This window comes from Typopeltis vanoorti, chromosome 23, assembly GCF_054136105.1.
Source record: "Typopeltis vanoorti isolate ZY-2024b chromosome 23, IOZ_Tvanoo_1.0, whole genome shotgun sequence".
NCBI lineage: Eukaryota > Metazoa > Arthropoda > Arachnida > Uropygi > Thelyphonidae > Typopeltis > Typopeltis vanoorti.
In genome coordinates this window covers 27,456,318-27,483,418 of record NC_143571.1, presented here as the reverse complement: position 1 = coordinate 27,483,418, position 27,101 = coordinate 27,456,318, and the positions used below count along the sequence as shown (strand labels likewise).

Below are 27,101 nucleotides of genomic sequence, written 5' to 3'. Positions count from 1 at the left end.
CAGATAGCTTTAACTTTGTTAGTTTTGGGAGCAAAGTCCTGTCATTTTACTGTGTTATCTGAAATTTCTTCAACCTAAAGTTCATAATATTGCATTTGGTAATATTGAACTGGTACCTGTTTTCATTTATTCATAGCACTGGTCTCATGAGAACATACTTCAAGAATCTTATTACAGTGTTATTTTCTATCTTTTCTATCTTGATGATGGATTCTAGCAAAGTTATTCTTTAATAGCCATTCCCCCCCCCCCTTTATTCTAAACATTTAGCTTCTTCTGATAGTTGAGTGGGCAGTTCAATCTCCACTGGTACCAATCAGAGATAGATGGCCCAAGGCTATCACTAAATTAAGCGGTACACAATGAAGAAAGACGGCTCAAATGTGCCGCCATCTCGTGGTCCCTAACCCTAACACAATATATTTAATGTCTGAAAATAATGTGGGTTCTACGGTCGATTTTCTGAGTTTACGGGACGAAAAACCTGAGTTTCCAGGAGGAAAAACCCGCTTGCCCATGCCAGAGATCGACTTACTCGGGAACCGGTCGAAAAAAGGCTTAGAAAAATTTCCTCTAGACTAGACTTGAAACCAAGTCTTCCTTCGTGCGGCCAAGCGCCATGGTGTGCAATCGCCACATCCACTGAGCTACACAGGTGCCTAGTTTAATTATTTTTATTTCTAAATATGTTTGTCACTTTCATCTCTCTTCTCTGAAACTAGGTCTACATGATTTACATTTTATGGGGCTTTTGTTTGTCATTTAATTCATTTTTCTTGTTTATAGTGAGTTAGCTAGTCTTACAGAACACGTAAACTGTCCAGAAGAACACTGGCAATTAACAGACATAATACACTTTTCTCATAGCTTTAGTTATTTTAAAGCTGTAAATTCCAAATAACTCAATCTTCACTCAAAATAGTGTTCACTTCTTTCATCATTTGTTATCTGTCAGCAGGACATTTTTTCAATTGTTACTTAAGTTAGTTATAGGATCCTGTTTTGTTCATCATGCATTCTTCCTTAACTGAAATTCATGCCTAACTTTCACTAGTTGGTGAAGGGATGACTACTTCTCTTACAGATACATCTGCCAATGATAATTAGATCAGATACTTGAATCCGCACCACTTAAAATGAATACTGAATAAATACAAACTGAATCTCCTAGTTATTAATATAGCATACTAATACTCACTACAAAATAGTATAGTGAATATTAGTATATAAAAATAAATTTATCAGAAAAAATTAAAGGCCAGACTTTGTCTTTATTTTATGACTTGTGAGAGGGAAACTAAACTTTGACAGGTTAAGTATAATTGCTGTAGTGAATGTGTATCTTAAGAACTTCAGTAAAAGAACAATGCTCCCATCCCATGCAATTTCATATTGCAGAAATTGATTATAACAATTCTAGGTACTTATCATCTCAACAATATAAAATCCAATTGTATATAAAGATTTTAAATACATTACTTATTGGAGCATTTGCTGACATTAAGATATTTTGTATTTTAATCGAGATAATGGAAAATAAAGAATACTTTGGAAGATGTGACCTTATCCCTCAGCTGAAAGCAGAATTGGATTATGTGCGAGGACATAATGATGAACTGCGTGCTGAGCTTAAGAGACTCCGACACGATAACAGATTGTTAGTGACAGAATTAGAGAGAGAAAATTTAAAGGTAACATTTTATTTGCATTTTATATAAGTCTTGTTTTTCAGTTTTTACTTTACTCTTAGTTTTTAAGAGAAATTACCTCTTAGAAATCTTATGATTTTTATGGTTTAATTCACAATACAAGACAATAATAAGAAAATAGTTACTGATATTTTGCTAGTTTAATATCCAGCATCAGAACACAAACAGATTTTCACACTACACAGACAGCAACAATTAGTTAATAATAGGAACAATTTAAAATTGTAATCGAAAATTAGGACAGAGAACAGTTAAAGTTTTAATTGGTGCATCTATTATTGGATAAAGAAAAGTTTACAAGTATTAGTTTGATCTTAATATCACTTTGTGCCAGATTTTTGTTAAATACATATGATCACACTTCTTGAAGTTCAGGAAATGTTTATAGCTTATGCTCATTCTAAAAACAGTCTATCTGACCTTCCAATATACTTTTGCTTTATCCTGTGTGAAGAGGTGTACAATGCAGAGCAGTCTGCCAGTCCTGACTTGCCGTAACAATGGTGGCGAATGTATTTTTTTATTTCTCCTAAACAGACTTAGCAGATCTTTTTGTCTGTCCTTAGTAATCCAAGTTGCAAGCAAAGGACACTTCATATACTCCTCTATATGATAATGGACATAGTTTGCCTGTAGGTGAATGAATGAGGGATTTTAGTGATATGTAGTTTAAATGATGTACTGAATATATTTATTAAACACTCTGGGTATCTTTTCAAACATGTTCTGAATATATGGGATAATAACAGCTGGAGGGATTTTGCAGGGAATGGAAGGGTTGAGGGGGGGGATTTAGTATTTTATGTATTTGGGAGGGGGATTTAGGATACCATGCTGTTTCACTAAGTAATGGTGATTATAATTATCTTTCGCTGAGTATTAGGTTTCTATCAACAGAAAAAAGTATGAAACATTTGAAAGGCATGTGATCGACATATCTAGGAAGGGGAGACAATTATTTGATTTTTTCCCCATTCTGTAATGGAGTTTAGGATGTTGTCCATTTAATTGCAGTAACAATGCATCTATTGTGTCTGGACTATGTAGAGAAGTAGGAAACATATCATGGGCATAGCAGAACCAAACCACTAGTTGGAGATTGGCTCTGTTTGGTTCTCTAAGTGTTCCATGTAGAAATTGTCTAGGCCGGGAGTGTAATGTACATTTGAATAATTAGTATATATATTAATAAAATTAATACTGGATCTTTATGTTCCATCCATTTGAACTGGATGGAACAAGTATATAAGTTCAATATTTACTTGATGTACCAAGTGTATATTGAACAGATAAATAACTGAAAGTATTTATCTGTTCTATTATTTTATTATTAATAACTATAATAAATTTAGTTTAATCCTTTATCCAAGTGTAAGCAAACAAAGTTTGCGCCTGAAAATATCTTCAGGACTGAAGTAAGGTGGTGCAACACCAAGCAACTTCGAGTAAAGGTGGACCAAGCTGTCATCACTCCTTGTTTCAACATCTCCCATAATGCAAAGCACATCTCCTTGCAGACATATATACTGCTATGCATTAAGGGAAGGGACACTACCCAGACCAGTTTCGACCTTTATTGAGGTCTCGTCAGTGGGAGGCAGACCCAAACGTGGAGATACTAAGGCAGAAGCAATAGGAGAGGTTATATTTACCTATACGAGTTGCTAACAGGTGTACTACCACCTTATTATTGAATTACTCTGGATTAAGAGAAAGATGTTGGAAGTTTATTTTTCACTTGGTTAGACTATAATAAATTTAGTTTAATCCTTTATCCAAGTGTAAGCAAACAAAGTTTGCACCTGAAAATATCTTCAGGACTGAGGTAAGATGGTGCAACACTAGGCAACTCCGAGCTTTGTCCACCTTTACTCGGAGTTGCCTAGTGTTGCACCACCTTACCTCAGTCCTGAAGATATTTTCAGGTGCAAACTTTGTTTGCTTACACTTGGATAAAGGATTAAACTAAATTTATTATAGTCTAACCAAGTGCAAAATAAACTTCCAATATTTTTCTCTTAATCCAGAGTAATTCAATAATAAGGTGGTACACCTGTTAGCAACTCGTATAGGTAAATATGACCTCTCCTATTGCTTCTGCCTTAGTATCTTGGGTATTTTATTAACAAGTGAGTAATGGCCAGAAGTGAGTATTAGATTACAGTGATTACTTGGGACTTGGGAGTGTTGGTGGATAGGGAGATGAAGTTTAGGGGGCACGTTGCGAAATTAGCTAAATCAGCTCATCAACTCACTTGGTTGTTGAAAAATACCTTGATGAGCAGAGACAAGCAAGTTATTGTACCTCTGTACCGAGCCCTGATAAGACCTCATCTCGACTACTGTGCCCAGATTTGGTCACCTCGGTTCCTTCTTGATGGGGAGGAGGTGGAGAGGATCCAGAGGCGAGTGACTAAGATGATAGCAGGTCTATGGAATGAACCATATGAGAACAGGTTGAAGATTTGTGGGTTGCAGAAACTAGTTGATAGGCGGAAAAGGGGAGATATGATTGAGACATTCAAATTGCTAAAAGGATTCTATAGGATTAATTCAGAGGATATTTTTGAGATCAGGACTGGTGGTGGGAGAACTAGGGGACACCCATGGAAGCTGGGCAAGAGCGTGGTTAGAGCTGGGTTCTTTACTTTTAGAGTGGTAAATGAGTGGAATAAGCTGCCAGAGTCTGTTGTGGGTGCTATGACAGTGAGCGAGTTCATGGCAAGGTATGATAAATACTGTGAGAATGTTGAACAGTTGTGTGAACATGATGTTTAGGGCCTCCCTCGATGAGTCTAAGGACTCCCTGGAGTAGCCCGTAATAATAATAATAATAATTATGAGTGATGATATTGAGTTATTAGCGAGATAGTGAGGTGATAGTAGTTTTAGTGACTGATTATTCTCAAAGTATTGGAACCTTATTACAAAAAGGACTACAGGAACGTTTCTGAGTGCCAGAACTCAGAAAAACCTACTAAGGTAAGTAGCAGTCAATTCTCTATATAACTTAGCTATACCAAAACCATGGAAAAGCCCCTAACATTCGAAGAAGTTTACAGAGAGTTCCTAAGATTAGGAAAACTCTTAAACCATAATTGGCCATTGAAGGTAAAACTGTACGACACAAAATCCCCCGCAGCAGTCACAGACGACATCATGGACGACCAAAACAACGAAGACGACACACACCCTCAACAAGACTTAGCACTCTTGCCACAACCAGAAGAACAAGTAACACATAGCAACGCCTACCAAACAGCAGAATTACACATAGACTTCCAGAAAGTACAAAAGAAAAGAAAAATATCTAACATGACAGAAATACCCAAAACAAGAGAAACAGACAAAGGAACAAATGAAAGAATACCTCCAGTCATCCTAAGGGCCAAGGAACACTGGATATCGATCGTCACCGCTCTGAAAACAACAGGAATCACCTTCACAAAGCAACAAACACGGAAGAAGGAATACGCATTCAACCTAAGATATTGACTGACTACAGAAACATAACAAAATTCTTGGATAACAACAACCTACTGTACACATTCCAACTCAACAGTGACAATATCTGAAAGTAGTACTAAGAGGAATCACAGAAACAATATCAACAGAAGAAGTCACCACAGACCTACATAACAAAGGATTTAACCCCATTAAGGTAAGCCGAATGCACAGAGCAGACAAGACTCCCTTACCCCTTGATCCTAGTCGAAATCTCAAAAGACCAGAAAGATATATATGACTTCCAAACCATCTGCAACCTAATTATAAACGTAGAATCTCTGAGATGCAAATCCACAACAACACAATGTCACAGATGTCAGAAGTTCGGTCATGCACAGTGATGCTGCAAAGCTGAATTCTGATGTGTGAAATGTGGAGGAAAACATGGCACACTAGAATGCAAGAAACCATGCACCCAGCCAGTGAAATGTGCTAACTGCAGGGGGGGCCCACACCCCGCCAACTACAGAGGGTGTACAGTACATCCCTGAAACCAGAAGATACAACCCTAAAGCAGCAAGCCCATACAAGAAAGCAGACCCACCCAACAAATCACAGCCTCCACAACAAATGGAAGAACATATGCAGAAGTTGCAAGACCAACCCAACAACAAGACTCCAAACCCAAAACAAACCACCCACAGCAAACCAGCAAGACCAATCTCCTCAACATAACAAGCTGCATAGGAAAGATGCTTGCAGAATTCTGACAAACTGACCCAACACAAGAGGCCAAGGACATCATTCTAAAACATATTCTCTGCAATCCTTAATGGATAAAAGCAAAATAAAACCCAATTCTCTACAGATCATCAGCTGGAATGCTAACAGACTACCCAACAAAGCAATAGAACTACAGGAATTCATGGCAGAAACCCAAGCAGACATCATCTTAGTAAATGAAACACACCTGCGTCCATCTGACAAGACAAGAATCAACAACTACACCATGTACCGCACAGACAGAATCTATGCAAGAGGAGGAGGAACTGCCATCTTCATTAAAAGAAGTATAAAACACAACGCAATCACCACACCTCAAACAGAACACATGGAAACAACAGGAATTGAAATACACATGGAGAACACAAGCACTATCATGGTATTTGCAGCATACATCCGCCAAATAAAAAAACTACTAGAATCAGATCTGGACGAAATACTAAATGCAGGTAAAACAGTAATCATAGCTGGAGATTTTAATGCCAAACATTAAGTTTGGAATAGCAGAAACTCAAATATCAATGGAAGAATACTCAACTCTTATGCTACTTCACGGAACATAGCAGTAATAGGACCCACGGAACCCACATACTACAGAGCAACCGGACGTCATGATGTACTTGATATAGCTATATTAAAAAATATTACACACGCTATCAAATACATGCAGTCAACGAATTAAGTTCTGATCACAGCCCCATCATATTGCAACTAGGCACCACACAAGATTTAATGGAAAATACCTCCACCTTTATAAACTGGAAACAACTTCCCTCAACCTTCCAGGAAATTCTTGGCCCAGTACTACATATAATATCCACTGAAGACATAGAAAAAGCAGTAAAAACCTTTGAAAAGCAAGTACTAATAGCAGTATCACAGATAACACATACAACCAAATGCACACACCAAATAAACTCTCAGAGGACATAAAATGGCTTATCCAAGAGAAAAACAAGTAGAAAATATCACAGAACACTTGATCCTGCAGATAAGCAGCAGTTAACAGAGCTACAAACCAGGTTCAGTATGCCCTAAAGGATCACCGTAACGAACTCTGGAATAACAAAATACACTAATTAAACAAAGAGGATCAATCATTGTGGCGAATGATGAGATCACGTTGTTCAAAACGTAACATGCTTTCCCCAATAGAAGGAGAATATAGAATCGCCTACAGTGATGAGGAAAAGGTAGAAGCATTTGCAAACAACTTAGAAAGACAATGCAGTCCTAATTATGCCAATGTAGATTTAAGCTTCATAAGAAAAATCCACACCCAAGTACGTAAAATAACTCAAGATGCCTCACTCCAACAACAAATCTGTATCACCAACAGAAATATATGACATCATAAGAAAACTAAACAACAAAAAGGCTCCAGGTCCAAATGGTATAAGGAACAAGGTGCTCAACCTATTCCCACGTAAAGGGGTTATACATCTGGTAGCCATCACCAATACCACCTTTCGGCTTAATTATTTCCCAGAGCAATGGAAGCTTGCAGATGTTTTCCTAATTCCAAAACTTGGGAAAAATGCACAATTCCCACAGAACTATCAGCCTTCTATCATGTGTAGGCAAGATAGCCGAACGCGCTATACTAACACGGATTCAAGAAGCAACAGATAACAACCAAGTCATACAAGATGAGCAATTCGGATTCAGAAAATAGCATTCTACGACCCTCCAAATTTACAGAATCATTGAAACGTCACTCAAGGGCATGAATGGCACCAACATTCTGGCACAGTCTTCTTGGACATAACACAAGCATTTGATTGAATTTGGCATCATGGTCTAATTTTTAAGCTACACCAAGTTGGAATTCCAATACCACTTGTTCTACTTATCAAATCATATCTCAGTAACAGAAAATTTAAAATAAAACTGAATGGAATCAGATTTATTTTAAAGGAGAGTCATGGCAGGAGTCCCATAAGGCTCTCTGTTATCTCTCCTACTCTTCTCCATATACATGGCGGATCTCCCCAAGTTGTCCCCATCCATCACTGCTCTTTATGCTGACGACACAATTATCATACCCAGATCCCTCCATCCACATTTGGCCACAAACAAGCTACAGAGAAAAGTCAATGAATTAGAGGACTGGTACACCAAATGGCGCATTGCCATTAATCCAGGAAAAAGCTCTGCAGTACTTTTCACCAGACGTAAAGCAGAACTGAACAGAAACATACAAATGTTTGGAAAAATCATCCCTTGGCACAACTCTACCAAATATCTTGACAAACGCCTGAATTTCAAGACACACATAAATAGTATCTCCTCCAAAGCAAGTCAGACAATAGCACAGCTATATCCACTTTTGAATAGAAAGAGCTTCCTAAACATAAATAACAAAATCCTCCTCTATCATCATCATCATCATCAAATTCCTGCCATGTACCCTCAAGGAGTGTACAGGATATGACAGTACTGCATGAAAAAAAACATCATTGCTAACTTCCTCTCTACAACTTTCCTCCAAATCAGTCTGTTACTTGTCAAGACTCCAACATTATCAGATCTTATATTTCTATCGTCTAAGGCACTTTGTACCGTATCAATCCACCTATATCTTGGTCTTCCTCTGGGTCGTTTTCCTGCCGATCTGGCAGAGAACACTTGTTTTGCTAATCTTTCCTCTCCCATTCTATTTAAATGACCATACCACCTGAGATTAGCTCTGCTAACGCATTCCTGGATGCTGACAATGTCAAGTTCTTTCCTAATATCCTCATTTTTAATATGATATTGCCATTGATGCCATCTGTTCACGCCTCGAATCTTTCTCAGGACTCTCATATCTGTGGTCTCTAGTCTTTGGTCAAGTGTTTTTTTATCACTGTGCTGTCATCACTGCTTGTTTCATTTAGCAGTTTTTCAAAGTAATTACTCCATACTTCAAGGATATCTTTTTCTCCTGCTTTCATGTCACCTTTATCATCTCTAACTCCTTTTACAGCACTCTTTCCTCCATTCCTAAGCTTCTTCAACAACCTCCAGAATATTTTGCCACCTTCTTGATATTTATTTTCTATATTCTTGCCAAAGTCCTCCCATGACTTTTGTTTAGCTAGTTTTACACACTGTTTAGCTTTCTTACATTTGTCTCTGTATTCTGTAAGAGTAAAAGCTGACTTATTTGCCAGGAACTTTTGATATGCTCTCTTCTTTTCCTTCACTGCCTCTTTAACTTCCTGTGTCCACCAGGGAGTTCTGATTTTTTTATCCTTGCACACAACCTCACGACATGCCTCTCTGGCAGAATCAATCAATGTTTTCTTCAGAGTTTGCCACTGAATCTCCAAGGCTTGATTCCTGTTCTCAAACTCTTTCATTTTCTTTTCAATAATCTTTCTGTATTTTAGTCTACAGTTCACATCTGAGAGCTGCTCAACTTTTATTCGCTTTAAAACTTTCTTACATGTTATTCTTTTCAATATGAAATTCAATTTTATCCTGCTCAAGACTAAATAGTGATCACTTCCAATTTCAAATCCTCTGTACACTCTGGTGTCCTGCACCAGGGAGAAAACATCACTATCAACAATAACATAGTCAATGAGACTTTTCTTATTCCTAGCCTCTTCTCTCCATGTGAATTTGTGCACATTTTTATGTTGGAACATGGTGTTAGTAATAACCAGTCCATGTCCTGAGCAGAAATCCGACAGATATTTGCCATTATTATTAGCTTTGCTCTTTTCTCCAAATTTTCCCAAAATGTTTTTGTATGTCTCACAATCATTTCCTACTGTGCTATTTAGATCCCCAACAAAGACCAACTTTTCATTTTTCATTGTGTCAGTTGCTTTTTCTAAAGCGTCAAAAAATTCCTCCACTTCTACCTTAGTAGAACCTTCTGTGGGACCATAGGCACAAATAAGTCTCATTGTCCAGTTCCCCATTCTCATATTTGCCCACATTACTCTACTTGAGACTGACTGCCATTCAAGAAGATTACCCTCATATTTTGTGTTGAATACTATGGCTACTCCTTCTTTTCCTTGATTGTCATTGCCTGAATATAACATTTTGTATTTATTGCTCAGAAAGATCTCACCAGTTTTGGTCTTTTTTGTTTCAGTCACCCCTATTATGTCGATCTGGTACTTATGTAATTCCTCAGCTAGCTCCATTTCTTTGCCATTCAGGCTTCTTACGTTGATAGTACCGATCTTTAACTCTGGTGATGTTAAGTTGGGCTTTTTGAGATTTGTTCCAGTAGCTGACTTTTCGCTGTTCGCCCTGGTTCCCTGGCGAAAACAACGAAGGGCTTTGTTTAATTGGGCGATGCCCCAGCCGGCATGAAATTTTGTCATGTAGTACCATCATTTTTTATTTTGGTTTAACCAATAAGAATACAATTTGGTCGGCTAAATCCCAAATTGCCAGCCCATCCTCGTTCGTTCAGTATCAAAGTAGATACCCAACAGGGTGCACCACGAGAAGGTGAGGATTGGACATTAGGTCAGAAGCCCTGGTCGGTTCTCCGCATTCCTTTAAAGGCTATGTGGAGGTCTCCTCTCAGTTATACAGCTTTGACCCTTAAGCAACCCCATCCTCCTCTATAAATCGGTAATAAGACCACAACTCACTTACGCATCACCAACCTGGGGACACAAAGCTAAAAGCAACAGATTACAGATAATCCAGAACAAATGCCTGAGAATGGCATTTAATGCTCCTTGGTTCATGAGAAACCTCCAGTTACACCAGGAAGCCAACCTTCCAGATATCGACCTACATGACAAGCATTGCAGAAGAATTCTTCACAGACACGGATAATCATCCAAATCAGCTAATTCAACAGGCAGCAGACTACAAACCCTCAGATCATTTCAAACATAAAAAACCCAAATCCTCCATCACAAGATAAAGCTAATACAGCTTACAATGCTCACAATGAGCGGGTAATTTACCCACAATAATCCTCTCATACACAAGCTAAAATCAGACGAAGGGATAAAGAGTCAAGGACTCTGTCCATCTCCCAATGAAGTTCCAAGTTCCTTAGTATCTCCACGTTTGGGTCTGCCTCCTACTGACGAGACCTCAATAAAGGTCGAAACCGGTCTGGGTAGTGGCTTAATGCACCGCAAGGAGATGTGCTTTGCATTATTAGAGATACTGAGACAAGGAGTGATGAGAGCTTGGTCCACCTTTAGTCGCAGTTGCACCACCTTACCTGAGTCCTGAAGATATTTTCAGGCTCAAACTTTGTTTGCTTACACTTGGATAAAGGATTAAACTAAATTTATTATAGTCTAACCAAGTGCAAAATAAACTTCCAACATTGTTAATAACTGTTTTGCTTCTAACTGGAGTTTGTCCATAAAATGGCATTGTTTTAGTTTTATCTATTGAAATTTTCATTTCAGACTGTTCTACTATAATGTTTAGATTATATATTGCTCTTTGTTAATTGTCTTCCTTATCTGATATTATTACCTGATCATCTGAAAATAATAGCGTATTTATTTTGTTATTCTGGGAAATTTCTACGTCTTGATTATTTAATTTGTTCCACTGTATTAATATTTCATTAATGTAAATATTGAGAAGTATTGGAGACAGAGGGCATCCTTGTCTTACTCCTAGGTTTATAGATTGTTTGTCAGACAACTTTTCATTTATTTTTATTTTTATTTCATTATCTTTATATATATATTCAATATTGCATGTAGTAAAATATTAGGTATATTTATTATTTGTAATATATCAAACAGTATATATCTTTTTACTTTGTCAAATGCTTTTTCGTAATCTATAAACAAAAGATGTTTCCAAATTAAATTCTCTTCTTTTTTCTAAAGTAGTTTTAAACAGAAAGCTGCATCCATTGTAGAGCGTCCGTTTCTAAATCCATTTTGACATTCTAATAATATTTTTTCACTGTATATTTTTAGTTTTTCATTAAGTATTCTGCTATATATTTTGTAGCATGTATTCAATGAACATACCTCTGTAGTTAGCAGGTTTTGCTTTATTCCTTTTTTAAAATATAGGTATTACTATGCTTGTATTCCATTCTATTGGTATTTGTCCATTTGTATATATTTTATTTTAAAATTTTAGTAATGTTTGAGGAACTTTTTTTCCCAGCAAATTTATACAGTTCAGAGTTTATCCCATCTTCTCCTGCTGATTTGCCATTTTTTTTTTTATTTAGGTTGTTCTTTAATTCTTTCATCGTTATCATATCATTTAAGGTATTTTGTAAATTTCTAGTGTAATTATTTTTGATTCAGTATTATCCATCCAAAGATCTGTAAAGTAATCCAAGAACTCTTTTACATCTATTTCACAATTTATGTTTGCAGTTACTTGATTATCTGCATTCATGTGTTTTAGTATTTTGTATGCACTGGGTCTTATTATGTATGTAATTTTCTAGATATGATACAAAATTTTCTCCATTCAATTCAATTTCATCTTCTTGTTTTTTGCTACTTAGCCAGCTTTTTATTTTCAATTGTTGTTTTTATTTTATTGTCCCATATATGTAATTTTTTATTTTTATGATATTTTTTGTGTGTTCCTAGACTTTCATATGCTGCTAATGCGATAATTTCTTTTATCATTTCCATTCTTTCTCAATGTCTTCATTTTCTTGTAATTTTTCTAAATAGTTATTAATCCTCTGTTGGTATAAATTTCTCATACTTGAATCATTTAGTAGTCTTACTTTGTAATTAGATTTTGTTTCTCTAGTTTGTTTATTTTTTTGTATTTTTTGTAGCCAGCTTGGTCGAAACCTTAGTTTTGCCTGTACTAAATAGTGATCTATGTCAATTTCTAGCCTTCTTCTAACTTTAATGTCTAGGAAGAGGTTTGCTGCTTTTTCATTTGCTATAAAGTAGTCTATTATTGATTTTTGTCCTTTTGCACACCATGTATATTTTTATGTTTGTAAAATGTATTCATTATTTTTAAATTATTACATATTGTATAATCAATGAGTCGCTTTCCATTTCTGTTTACTGTTGGTTCTCCAAATTTTTGTATATTATTGTTAATTTTTTTCATTCCTGTTCTGGCATTAAGATCTCTGGCTATAATTATATGGTCTGTTTTATTTAATTTTTCATATATTCCTTGTAACTCTTTGTAAAAGTAATCATTTCTTCTTCTTTTCCTTCTTCATGGGCATACACTCCAACAACTGTTAAAGTTTCTTTATTTAATTTTAATCGCACTTCTAATATTCTTTCATTCCAGTATGTATAATGAGCTATTTTTGCTTTAATTGATATATGGATCAATTAAAGCAAATCCAAATCATTACACCAGCTTTTGCATGTACTTGTTAGTCCACTCCACTATATATGATATTGTAGTTAGCTGTTTCTTTTGTTCCTTTAAGTTTCTTTTTTGTTTCTGTAAGAACTGCAATTTCTATATTTTTATCATTTAAAATTTTATCTAATTCTTCTTCTTTATGTGCTATGCTTTTAATGTTCCATGTAGCATATTTCACCACGTTTTTCTTTTTTGAAACTTTCTTAACCTTTTCCAGTTTGCAGTCATTTTCCATTTTTTCTGTTCGGTTTAGATTTCGTTGAGACTTGAAAGTAATATGTGTTTCCCTATGTCAAGTGACTAGCATGATGATAGGTATCCTAGTGGTGGGGCTGCCACCTTCAAATAACTAGGCCTGCCTTTTTTAGTAGATAGTGAAAACTACAGTTTCAGAGGAAAGAAATTGCTCTAATAGCATTGGGGGGGGGGTAAGAAATAAGAGACAGTAGAGGGAAAGAAGAGTAGAAGATCAGTCTCCAGATATGATATACCAAGTGTATATTGTACGAAGTAAGACCAGGTCTAGCTTGGGTATCTCAGGTTTGCCATGCCTGTACTCATCAATGTGAGCCCCTGAGAAAGATAATAACAATCATGGAAAAAAAGGAGTAGCTATGGTATTCAACACTAAATATCAGGATAGTCTTGAATGACAAACAGTGTCAAGTAGAGTGATGTGGGCAAATGTCAGAATGGGGAGAAACTGATAATGAGACTTATTCCCATAGAAGTTTCTACTAAGAAAGAAGTGGAGGAATTTTTCAAGGTACTAGAGAAGGGAGCTGACACAATAAAAAATAAAATGATGATTTCTGGTTGGATATCTAAACAGGAGAGTAGAAATTTGAAATAGGAAATCAGTGCTATTTATTATTGAGCAGAATAGAATTGAATATCACATTGAAAAGAATCATGTGTGTAAGAAAGTTTTAAAATGCATCAAAGATGAGCAGGTTTCAGAAGTGAACTCAAATACACAAATATTATTCAAGGAAAAGGAAAGAGTTTGAAAACAAGAACTAAACCTTGGAGATTCAGTGGCAAATTAAAGAAAACAATTGACTGATTCAACCAGAGAGGTATTTGTTGAGGTTGCCTCTAAGAATAGAAAAATCATAACAACATGGTGAACTCAAGAAGATAAAGTGGCAGTCAAGGAAAATAATAAAGTATATTGAGAGTTCCTGGCAAGTAAGTCAGTTTGTGATCTTATAAAATATAGACAAAAATGTAAGAAAGCAAAGCACTGTAAAACTAACTAAACAAAAATCATTGAAAGACTTTGGTAAGAACATAGAAAGTAAAATGTCAAGAAAGTGATAAAATATTCTGTAGGCTATTAAATGAAAAAGCTTAGAAATGGAGGAGCTTCCCACAATCACCTGCTTTATACTTCCACATGTATCCATTTTTGGCAGTATCCTTTTCTTGTTTCACCACTTTCAAAACAGGTACCTCATGATCACTTTCACAACCGGCAGCAGTGTCAACACCTAATTAATAACTACATCTTTTGAAGTCATCATCAAATCCAAACCATTAAATCCTCTAGTTGCTTCCATCACATGCTGCTTAAGATATTTATCTCTCAGAAATTCAGCAAACTCATTCCCCTTGTTTCCATACAGTATCTCCTTTGGTTCTATATTCCTGTAATTAAATCCGCCCATCAGGATCACATTCTTTTTACATGACCAACTAATTTGCCTGAACATTTCACAATCAGTATTCTCTGCATTCCCTAGCCTATAACAGCATCTTATCAGATATACTAACCTGTTAATTTCAGCTTCACACACAGATTCAAAATCTGTTCATGTACTATAATTTCCACACTTTGTGGACACAGTTCCTCTGCAATCATTAACAGCACCCCTTCTCTTTTCACTTTGCTATCCTTCTGTATAATTATATATCCTTTTGTTTCTGTTCTCAACATCACATCCTCCTCAGACAACCAAGTTTCACTTATTCCAAGTATCTTTGGGCATACTGACTCGATCAATGCAACAAACTTGGCTCTCCTGTTTCAAATACTTACTCCTTACATTTGTGTATAAACATATCAACCTCTGTGACTTTGAGGCCATTCTACCAGCACCAGCATTCTCTTTTCTAGCTGCTATACCACACCTCTCTCTCTCTCTCTCTCTCTCTCTCTCTCTTTTTGGTCTGACCACTGTTGTTTCCCTGATCCTGACTCTGAATTCCATTCCTACCTGTCTCATCCTCACTTTTATGCATTCATCACCTTGTGCTGCTGCAACCACATCTTCAGCATTGTATCCATCTTCCTCCTGTCATACAGTCCAAATAGTTGCGCTATCCTGCTTCACAAGTAAACTCTGATCATTTACTCCATTAACCTGCCTGTCTGGTTGGCCGAGTGGATAGCGCATCCGCTCTCCACCCAAAAGGCTGTAGGTTCGAATCCAGCCATGGGCATGGATGTTTGTGATTGTCTTGAAATACCAGTGGTGGTTGGCAGTAGATAGCATTGGTGTAATTGCAGTCAGTTGGTAATTGAATTGTGGAGATGGAGTTGTAGAGCAGATGCCCTCCCTCGATGAGTCCTTGGACTCCCTGGAGGTGTCAAATAATAAAAAAAAAAAAACTTCTTGACTTTCTAAATGCCCAACACCAAACTCATTAAAATATGCAATCCATCAACTTTAAACCATTCCAACTTTCCTTAAAATTCACTATTGTTCATATCTGGGCAACATGCTAATGCCTTTTCTAACAACACTATTATCCTTTACCTGCCACAACTTCCTCAAGTTTGTATCAATATTCTTTTTTTTTCCCCAACTAAGTCATTTGTGCCCAAAATTACCACTTAATTTTGATGCCTGCTCTTTCCTTTTCTGCAATGCATCAGTTATTTATTTCATTATTCCACTAGGAATGCATGTTTTATGCACTTTATTAATCATTACACCTCTAATAATCGAGTCTCCATACAATGGAATACAACTATCCTTTGTTTCTTTCTTCACAATACTAACTTACTCTTCCTCATTCTGATTAGCTAATCTGTTCTTTAGATGTTTAATTTCCTCTTCCAGATGTTTAATTTCACTTTTCATTTTTGCTAACTCTTGCCTAAGCTCTTCTACTTTGGTCCCATTTTTAATCACTGCAATCTGTCAACACGTGTTTCACTACATTAATATTTTCCTTTTTTTCCTTTACCCAATTTGTCCATAAATCTTTCACATTTTTTGGTGCATACATGAAGCAATTTTCGCAACTCATCCACTGGGAAAAATCCAAAGCAGAACTCAATCTTTGTACTGAAGCTTTCTGTGCTACCGACATGTACTTCTTTACGGACACTATTTTCAGAAGCAGAAGGTAAGAACAAACAAGTAGCAAAACAATATAAACAAATTCCAACAACAATATTGAAGGAGACTTGTATGTAGACTTAAAAAAAAAATAGCAGCACAATTTATGATAAAAAGCCACACTATTTAAAAGCACTTTTTTTAGCACAGCTCAAATCTTCGTCTATATTTGCTGTGTTAAAAACATTGACCTCTATAAGTGTTTTTAACAGTGACACAAATGATAGACATTCTGTGTTTGTCATGTAGCAGTGGATCCACTTTAAAGGAGATTGCGTTGAATGAAGTTGAATATTATTATCTTGATAAAAAAAAAATAATACATAATTAAAAAAATGCAATCCAGAAAATATCTGGCCATACTTTATATGAAGTTGGTCTCACTCTTATGCACTGCTATATTAGATGCTTTCACAAAATTCACAAGTCATTGTATTAGCATCTTCTTTGTCTGATACAGATGTCACTTTTCCTTTTTTTTTTTTACTTAGGTCTTAGACCTGGTGTGACAATGTTCATTGCAATCTGTTTATTCCATTTCTGTGGTCTTCTAAGTGGTCTTTTAGTAATTTGTTTCTAACTTTCTAATTGTTTTTTCTTTTGTTGCATTGTGTTAATATACTTTTGCCATTCATGTACTGGTATGAGGCATACAATTTGTATATCTTTTTTCATTTTGGATCTGTTTTTTTTACCCATAATTTTCCTATGTATTTTCAGTTTTGTAGTGGAGTTTAATCCTTTAATTTCATCTGTTTCAGTTTGTTCTTCTTATTTCAGATACTTAAGTTAAAACACATTTTATTATAAAATATCTAAATTTTTATTTTTTTTGTTGTTCTGTTCCAGAAATATTCTGCTTTAAGTGACAGTTCTTTTACTTCATTTTCTGTTATTTCTTCTGAATAATTTAAATACCTAAGTACTTAAAATTCTGTTATTTTTCTGTTCATTTTTAGCTTATCTAATTGGTTGCCTACTAATCACATGTTGTTGTTGTTTTTTATATTGATATTTTCATATTATATTTTGGGCAAATCTGTTGACAGTGAAAATATTTCTCTTCATGAATTATTTCCCTATCTGCTACCATTCCTATATCACTTGCATAGTATTTCAGATTTACTATATTGTTATCAATTTTTATTCCATTTAATTTATTATCTTTTATTTCTGTTATTATTTCATCTATTAAAATATTCAGCAGTAGTGTACTTGAATCCTTCCTTCTTAAGATGACCAGGTTATCAGCCTGTCTCAAGATGTAAAATTGTTTTGCTTAAGGCTTCAATGGATTGCATATGAATCATGGCTTAACAACACTTGACTGACAAATCAGACAAGGAATTCAGAAACTTGGAATGAATATGATTTGAAAATAGTGATTTGGAATGTAAGATAATTAAATTAAAAACAAAATTTACTAATGAAAGAAATTAATAAAGGAAATATTAAAGTAGCCACCTGAAACTAAGAAGAAAGGAAAAGGAATGTTTAAAAACACAAAACTGTATAATAGTATGCATATAATGGAGTAAGTAAGGAAGAAAGGAGAAATGTTGGAGTGGAAAGAATCAGCTACATAGAAAAAATCATATATATATGCAATTATAGATGAAGACAACAATAAATTTTGTAAGTGTATGGTCTTGAAGAGGGAAAGTGAGAAACAGTGTCACCTTATAACTAGATTGGTGAAGTAAGCTTCTACTTCGAAAACCTGTGCTGCTTTGTGTAGAGATTCCTGTTCTCATCAGTCCAGCATTGCATTCTGTTTTCATCCAGCCTCTCTAACACTTTCACAACTGAATAAATTTGATACACAGTCTGATCTATAGTTATCCAACAGTAATTTAGATTCTTCTTTATATAATGGCACTCCTCCCCCCCTTCCTTCCACTCTATTAGGGACTATTTGAGCTTCCCTTAATGAGCACGGTGATATCCTTTCCATTTCCACCCTTAATGCTAATAAAGGTGGAAATGGAAGGGATATCACTGGTCCTTTCTTGTATTCAGCACTACTCTCAAATTTGAAATACACTGGTAAAATATTCATTGAACATTTCTGTTATATTTTCAGCAGATGTAACCTGTTGTGTGCATTCCCCTGCAACATAACTATAGAATTCTCTAGGATTTTCTGCTTTTTTGGTTAACCTTTTTAAATATTTTGTTAGTGAAAGGTTTGTAAATCTATAGTAAAATAGTACCTTTAATGCATTTTTATTTATTTTTTATGTAATCCAGAAACCCTGCTTAAAAAAGACCAAATTGGAAGTAGAATAAAACTCAAGTCTTACATAGAAGTTAATTTCTACTTACAAGATTATACAAAGAAAGTTGTGTAGCATCCACAGACGGAACCTCAACAAGAATGACTGTCTTAAACGTCACTTCAAATTTTGGGAAGTCATCGGGAGCCACTCCTTGTTCCTGTTTCATGAATCCATAATTATTTAAATTTATTTATTTATTTGAATTCTAATAGTTGTTGATGATGCTCTTCTTCTGCAGTGAATAGCATATACTTGTCATATGCTTATGTTTTAAGTTCTAATTTTTTTATATATTTTCATCTGCATGCATTGAAATTGGCCAAGAAACCTAGCTGAAAATTTTGCGAGTATTAAATATTAATTTTTCCATATTATTTCCATATGAGTATTATTCTGTTATTGAATTTTATCATTATGTCATCTTCTTATTGTCTCGATATTTTGTTCAATTCATGTCCAACTTTTTATCTTTTTCCTTCATTTCATTTACCCTTGAACTTCAGAAACTCTTTTTCAATAACTGTTTTCCAAAAACACATCAACAAATTCCATGTGCCTCCTTCTTTCTTAACCACTTACTCACACAGAAACTGATATGCTATAGCTTTTGCAACCTGTTTTGTGTAAGCTGTATATAAGAAAAGGCAAAAATAATTCACTCCTGCTTGTTCCATTATTTACTTGCACTTCCTCACCAATCCTTGATCTTTACCCTATGACATGTCTAATTTCACTCTGTTTGAGGTTAGCCCAATGCTCTTTACTCAAGTTGCTATGCAATCTATACCACGTTGATTATTTGCTCTCTTGCTCTCTCACTGATTGTTTCACTCGTTTCTGCTGTAGTTTCTCTCTCTCTCTCTCTCTCCCCCCCTCTCCTTTGTGTCTACCTTTCAGCTGTCCTTTCTCAATCTCCTTCCCAGAGTAGTAATAAAATAATGTTATATTTTTTGGTGATGAGGATTGACACTCACTTGAGTCTACTTTCAAATACTGTGCTTCTAATTACTTCAGAATAAATAGTTCACTATTATTGTAATTAATCTTTCCAAGAATAAGGGTCCAAAAAGACTCATAATTTTATTAAATAATTATTTGTAGATTAATTATTTATATTTTATTGTGTATTGAAGTACATGCATATTAGTATTAATTGTTTTATAACGATGCCAATACTCTGCCTGATTTTTATTGTCATTGTTTATAGGCTGAACATCTAAAATTAGTTGACCATGACACAGTAATTCCCCTTTCTTCGAGTCGTCCGTCAGCAGATACTAAAGAAAACCATGAAACAAATTTAATGCTAATTCAACTTATAGAGGTTACTCTTTTATTATATCCTGTTATAATATATAATTTATATGCAGTAAAAGTCTTATTTAATATAAGACTTTTTATATAAGCATATATGAAACTTTTTATAACTGTATGTTATGCACAAAAATGCAATGATATTAAATATAAAAATATTTTTAATTAAAATTAGAGTTGTTTCATTATTTTTTCTTATAATGAATTCTTTTGGTCATTTTGCATGCCTTTCAAATCAAAAAAGGTTGCATACCTATAATACACCCTTTGTCCAAAAAGAAACCTAACTTTTCGAGAATAGAAGACACTAGTGGCGCCACCTGTTGTATCTTTTTGTTGTCTAAAGCGGCAACCTTCATTAGTGTTGTGTCAGCTGTTTATGACATTTGAAGCTGAGTTATAGTGCCAAGAGTGACAGTGTGTTTTGATGAACGGTTGGAACATGAGTTTCAAATAGAGAACTGCAATTGACTTTTGTGTTAAACTTGGTAAAAGTTTTACCGAAACACATCAAAGGCTCCAAAAAGCATATGGTGATGAATGCTTATCCCGTACTCAAGTTTACGAGTGGTTTAAGCGGTCATGAGACGCTTGAGGACGACGAAGAGCTGGGGCATCCAAAAACTGGACTGAGCGAAGTTAACATCCAAAAAGTGCATGATGTCATGAAAGAAAACCCGAAATCATTCGTCAGATCGATTGAAGATGAATTAGGGATTCCAAAATCAACGAGTTTGGGCCTTCGTAAATTGAATTTGTGATTTGTTCCCCATAAGTTGACCGACGACCAAAAAATGTATTGAATTGAACATTGCAAGGACCTCATTAAAACTGCTCGCAAGGACTCAAACTTCCTTGAAACAATCGTTACTGGTGACAAAGTGCGGTGTTTTGAATGTGAGCCTGAAACAAAGTGCCAGAGTGCTGAGTGGAGAGCACCAGAAGAGGGGCATCCAAAAAAAAGTCACTTGGAGAAGTCAAAAGTAAAGACAATGATGATTTGTTTCTATTTTTATTTGTTTCTAGACAGTTTTTGAGCAAAAACCAAGTTTGTGTGTTGGATCACTCGCCGTGTTTAACTGATTTAGCACCCTGTGACTTCTTTCTCTTCCCTCAACTTCATTTGCCGATGAAAAGAAAGCGATACGGCACCATTGAAAACATTCAAGCAGCGGTAACCACGCCCCTCAACAGTATCCCAAAAACCAATATAAAAAAACTCATTTAACAAATTAATTGACCATGACAAATGCTGTATCAAAGCTGAGGGAGAGTATATTGATTGAAATAAATGATTTGAATAATTATAATTGGCCTGTGTTTTATTTTCTATCAAAAGTTCTTTTTCTTTATGGACAGAGGGTGTACATTAGTACTGTGGGTGGGCTACAGATTTTTTTTTTCTATTTTTATTAATAGTATTTATTTATTTATTTATTTAGTTTTCATAACTAGAAACATTGCTCTAGAGATTAAACATAGAACTTTTTCTAGCCACTTCGGGCTTTTAGTAAGCAGGACAGTGGCCTGATACCTGGTGATGCAATTGATCTCTTACCTAAAGACAATCACAACCATCCATGCCAATGGCAAATTCATACTGCAGCCTGTCGATTGGAGAGCAGATATGCTAATCACATGCCAACAGGTCTGGCAGTATATAATATTTGCCAGCATGTCATAGTCAATTTAATTTTTTTTAATTAACATTTTTTTTTTTTAATGACTAAAACTAAACTAAAAGTAAAAAGAAGGTCACCTCCTAGTCTGTTGAAGTTATTAATAAACTAAAACCACATATTGAACACACATAGCCAAAATTCTATCTCATATCACTAACAACACATTAAAAAATCAGTTTGCTTTAAATCAATGATGTCTCTTGTTATAATAAAAATAAATATATATGGGATGCCATGTACATTAATTTGTTATTTAATTTTGTAGAATTTTCAACTACATTTCATCGCCATTTTCAGTACAGTAGGAAGAAATAAAAAACAAACAGCAATTAAATTGGAAGTGTGTGATATTATATGCACTACCACTGCAGGAGAGCCTCCAAGGCTCGATCGCTGTAGACAAAGTCCTTTGGTCAGAAAGACCTGGGTTCGATTCCTGTTTGTGACATGGAGAACCTTTATCTAGTCTCTTTCGACTAAAGGTGAGTTAGCCAGTCATATAGAGGTAGAGGGTTTTTTTTCACCTGTTAACTTAGTTCTTCATCCCTCAGAACAGGAAAACTGGCCCTATACACAGACACAGATTTACAGGCAAAAATATATAGGGAACTTTTCACCTGCATTTGGTTCTTGAGGCACCTGTGCAGTATTAGCCCCAGTGTTGTATTATGGATAGATCCATAATTGCAAACCTTCAATATGAAGATGCCACCTAAGATGATGATGATCAACTGCAAGAGGATACTATCATATGCATTATTAGAATTCAAGAAATAAAATAAAAATGAAATTTAAATAACTAACTAAATACAATTTTTTTATGAAATGCGAGTGAGGAGTATTTTTAAGATAGCTTCCCAAAATTGAGAAAGTTTAAGGCAATAATTTTTGTTGAGAATGTGAATGTGTGCTTCACAGCTTTCATTATATAATTTTTACAGAAGAAAATAACTTTTGTGTAGCACATTCCTGTTACTCCAGTGAATTCTATGCTTAGTAGACAAGGTATGGCTAGTTAAACTAGATCATTGGACTCTTGAAGTAAAATGTATTCTTGATATTCTTCAATGTAAATGCAAGCAGAATGACCAGACATCCATGATAACACAGGATGCAAGAACAAGTGATTCTGTAGACAACAAGATGAGAGAGAGAGAGAGAGAGAGAGAGAGGAGGTTATTTGTCTTCTGGAGAGAACGAACATATTAGTTTACAAATCAGATGGAAAGAACTTGTAGGTCAATCTGGTGAATAAGTCTTCTAATTTTCTATGATAGTCCTTTAACATATGGAACAGAAATTCTAGAAATTTCTTGAGGAGGATTAAGATGAAGGCCATAATTATTAATTATTTTATTGATTTTATAAAGCAAAACCAATTTATAAAATAATTAGGTACATGCTTTTACCACAGAGTATTCTGTGGTGAAAAGCAAACAAGAATTTTTTTTGTGAGAGCATATTTCTGGTTACCTGGAAAAAGGCAATTATTGTCTTTCCTACACCAGAGAATAATCCAAAATTCCCATACAACTATTGTCCAATCATTCTGACAAGCTGCCTTGTGCAAGATTTTCTGTAAAAATTGGCTAACTCTTGTGTTTTATGGTTTCTGGAGAGAAAAAAGCCTTTTCTTTTTTCCAGAACATAATCTGGCTTCCAGAAATATTATTCTACTTTTGATCATCTAGTCCAGGTTGAGACATCCATTAGAGAGGCCTTCCTAAAATGCAAGCATCTGGTATTGGTTTTCTTTGGTATGGAAAAAGCATATAACACTGCTTGGAGATTTGAAATTTCTTCCCTTTTTATTAAAAAAAAAACAAAAAACTTTCTATTCAATTGAATCTTCTGAGTTCAAGTAGGAATCACTCTCTTTCAACCATGTATCCAGGAGGAGGGAGCCCCATAAGATTTAGTTTTAAGTGTGACAATTTTTTGCAATCAAGGTATCCTCTGAATTTCAATTCTATATCCTCTGTCATTCTCAAATCTCAGCATTATCAAGTTTTGTGTGCCAATTCATCTTATGTAATAAGTTGAACTGGTGAACAAAAATTTGGAGCTTGCAAGATTTTCATCTCAATATGTTATATGTTGATTACAATCACCTTAGATTTTACCATGGAAAAATGGCAAACATTTTCCCATGCAAAACACCTTTATTGATCTCCCTATAACATCATTGCCAGCAAATGGATAATATTATTATTATCAATATTATTACAACCAATATATAATAAAAATATTATTATTATTATATAATAAAAATAAAACATTGAAATTATTTGTCAGTTTTAATTATTAAAAGCAAACTTTTAGTGATTCACAAAAATTTTATGAAGTGGTACATTTTTTATGACACACAAAAATGAAAAGCAGTGCTACTAGTAAATCTATTTCAAACTAAAGCAAATGTATCCAATATGCATAAAAAATTTATATATCTGAATGGGAACTTTGTATTATTATTAAGGAAATCATATCTAGGATGATTCACTTTAGAGAAAGAAAACAATAATAATAATTATTATTGCTATGTGATACCTCTAAGGAGCCTGAGGATTCATCATGAGAGAGAGCACTCTTCTTATGTCATTGAAAAGGCTGAAAGATGTGAATGTTTGGTTACGTTGCATGCTAATTTAATATAACTTTTTATGATTTTTATTTTAATATTAAAATACAAAGGATAGTTGTGTTTGAGTGTTAACTATTTTATTTTCAAGCTGATTTCCAAAAAATATGTTTTTAATTTAAATGTTTTGATAAAATTTTTAAGCTTTTTTATTATTTTTTTAAAGTATAATTTACATATGTGTTTAATTTACATAATTTCTTGAAAAAAGAAAAGGTCACAATTTTTTTACACATTTTCTCTCCAAAAGCACCTTTTATATATCATTATGATAATAACATAAAACAATTTAGGTAATGGTACCATCATTTGCAATCATGAAATTCACTGAGTGAAATGTTTTTGGTCCCAGCAATGAATATCCACTATACTATTATTATTATTACGGGTATCTCCATGGAGTCAGTAGACTCATCGCGGGAGACCCAAACTAGCAAAACAATATCTGTCATATCTCTTCTTGAATTCATTTACAGACGAAGAGCTCACAACTAAGTCAGGCAATGAATTCCACTCATTCACCACCCTCCAGGCAAAAAACCTTGTTCTGACACCTTTGTTAACCACACTCTTCTTTAATTTCCAGAGATGACCTCTTGTTCTTCCATCACTTTCACACAGCTGAAACATTTCCCCTGCATCAATCCTATAAAAACCTTTTAGTAATTTGAATGTTTCTATCATATCCCCTCTTCTTCGCCTATCAACCAATCTCTGCAATCCACAAGCTCTCAATCTATCAATGTAGGGAGCATTTTTTATATCACTCACCAACTTGGTCACTCTTCTCTGAACCCTCTCCACAGCCTCCTCATCTCCAAGGAATCCAGGTGACCAGACCTGAGCACAGTAATCCAAATGTGGAAGTATCAATGCTTTATAAAGGGGAATAATAACCTCTTTATCTCTGGATGTCAGTGTGTTCCTCAACAACCAAGTAATCCTATGTGCAATCTTGGACACCTTAGCAATGTGTCCTCTGAACTTCATCTCCCTATCTACCAATACCCCTAAGTCCCTAGCCTCATCAATCTCTTGGAGTACCTTTCCATCGATGTAGTACACAGCTGGTAATCTTTTAATCCCAAAATGCATGACTTTACACTTTTCCACATTGAACTGACATCCATTTTCTTTTGCCCATTTTACCAGCTTATTTAAATCCTCCTGCAAACTTTCAACATCAGCTTGATTTTTTATTGCACTACACAACTTTGCATCATCAGCAAACAACTGAATATCTCCCTTTAAGCCGTTTCCTATATCATTTATATACAAATTAAACAACATTGGCCCAAGCACAGAGCCCTGAGGCACACCACTGGTCACCTGCCTCATTCTGGACTCGGCTCCTCCATACACCACCTTATGGTATCTCTCCCTGAGCCATTCTCCTATCCATATCACCAATTTAATATCCATTCCCATCTGCTCCAATTTGCGTAACAGTGTTCTATGGGGTATCCTGTCAAAAGCCTTAGCAAAATCCAGAAGTACCACTGTGTAGCCAGTTCCTTTGTCCAACTCAGATGTTATTCTATTATGAATAGTTAATAGATTGCTAAGGCAGGATCTACCTTTAACAAAACCATGTTGGCCTCTATAGAGTATCATATCCTGATCCACCCATTCTTGAATTTTGTCTTTAACCAACTTTTCCAATACTTTTACCACTACTCCTGAGATGGTGATTGGTCTGTAATTCAATACCGCAGTTTTAGAGCCACCCTTATGCAAAGGAACCACTTTGCCTAACTTCCACTCCCTAGGGACCATACCAGAGTTCAAACTTAAGTTAAATATCCAGGTGAGAGGGGTTGACAATTCATTTGCACATTCACGCAACACCCGAGCTGATATTCCATCTAAGCCTACCGCAGTGTTTGCATTTAAGTTTTGCAATATATTTAATACCTCTGATTCTTTAGCTTCAATTCTCACATTAGGTATTGCTGTAGGTATAGAGATATCCTCACTTGGGTGATAGACTTTTGAAAAGTGATCACTCAGTAACTCGACTATTACATCTGATTTTGTCACCTCAATACCATCAGCACCCACTAAGGTTATCCTTCCGAAGTCATTCTTCCTCTTACTTGCCACATAGCGGAAGAACTCTTTGGGATTACCCTTGATCTCTTTGGCTAAGGTCTTCTCATAATCTGATTTAGCTTTTCTTACTATGCTGGTAACTTTCCTAGCTTGAGCCTTGTACTGCTCATGGGTGTCCTGATCGCCTTTCTCCTTGTAAATTCTCCATAACATTTTCTTTTTTTGCAGTTCAAGCTTGATACTACTGCTCATCCATCTAATGCCTGCCTTGTTTGACCTCCTAACCATGGGGACACAATCTGATATTGCTTTCCTCAGATACCCACTGATTTTATCCCAAGCACTGCTAACATCTTTCCCTTGCAATATGTTCTGCCATGGGATGGCTGCAAGCTCACTCCGAAGCTTGTTATAATTGCCTAACCTGTAGTTCCGTACATACCCCTTCTTAATAGAAAAATCCACAGATTTTGCAACCTCCCAAGTCAATACCACATGATCGCTTTCACCAACTGGAGGTAACGAGGACACCTTACTTA

At 35.2% G+C, this 27,101-nt stretch overlaps 1 protein-coding gene across 1 annotated transcript in view; it reads left to right on the top strand.

Moving 5' to 3' along the window:
* LOC150093712 (centrosomal protein of 290 kDa-like) overlaps nt 1-27,101 on the top strand; it is a 462,999-nt gene that overhangs the window by 260,024 nt on the left and 175,874 nt on the right. The window contains exons 16-17 of the mRNA XM_090412505.1: nt 1,527-1,691; nt 20,084-20,200. Of these exons, the coding sequence (XP_090268631.1) occupies nt 1,527-1,691; nt 20,084-20,200 (282 nt within the window). The remainder of the gene's footprint in view (nt 1-1,526; nt 1,692-20,083; nt 20,201-27,101) is intronic.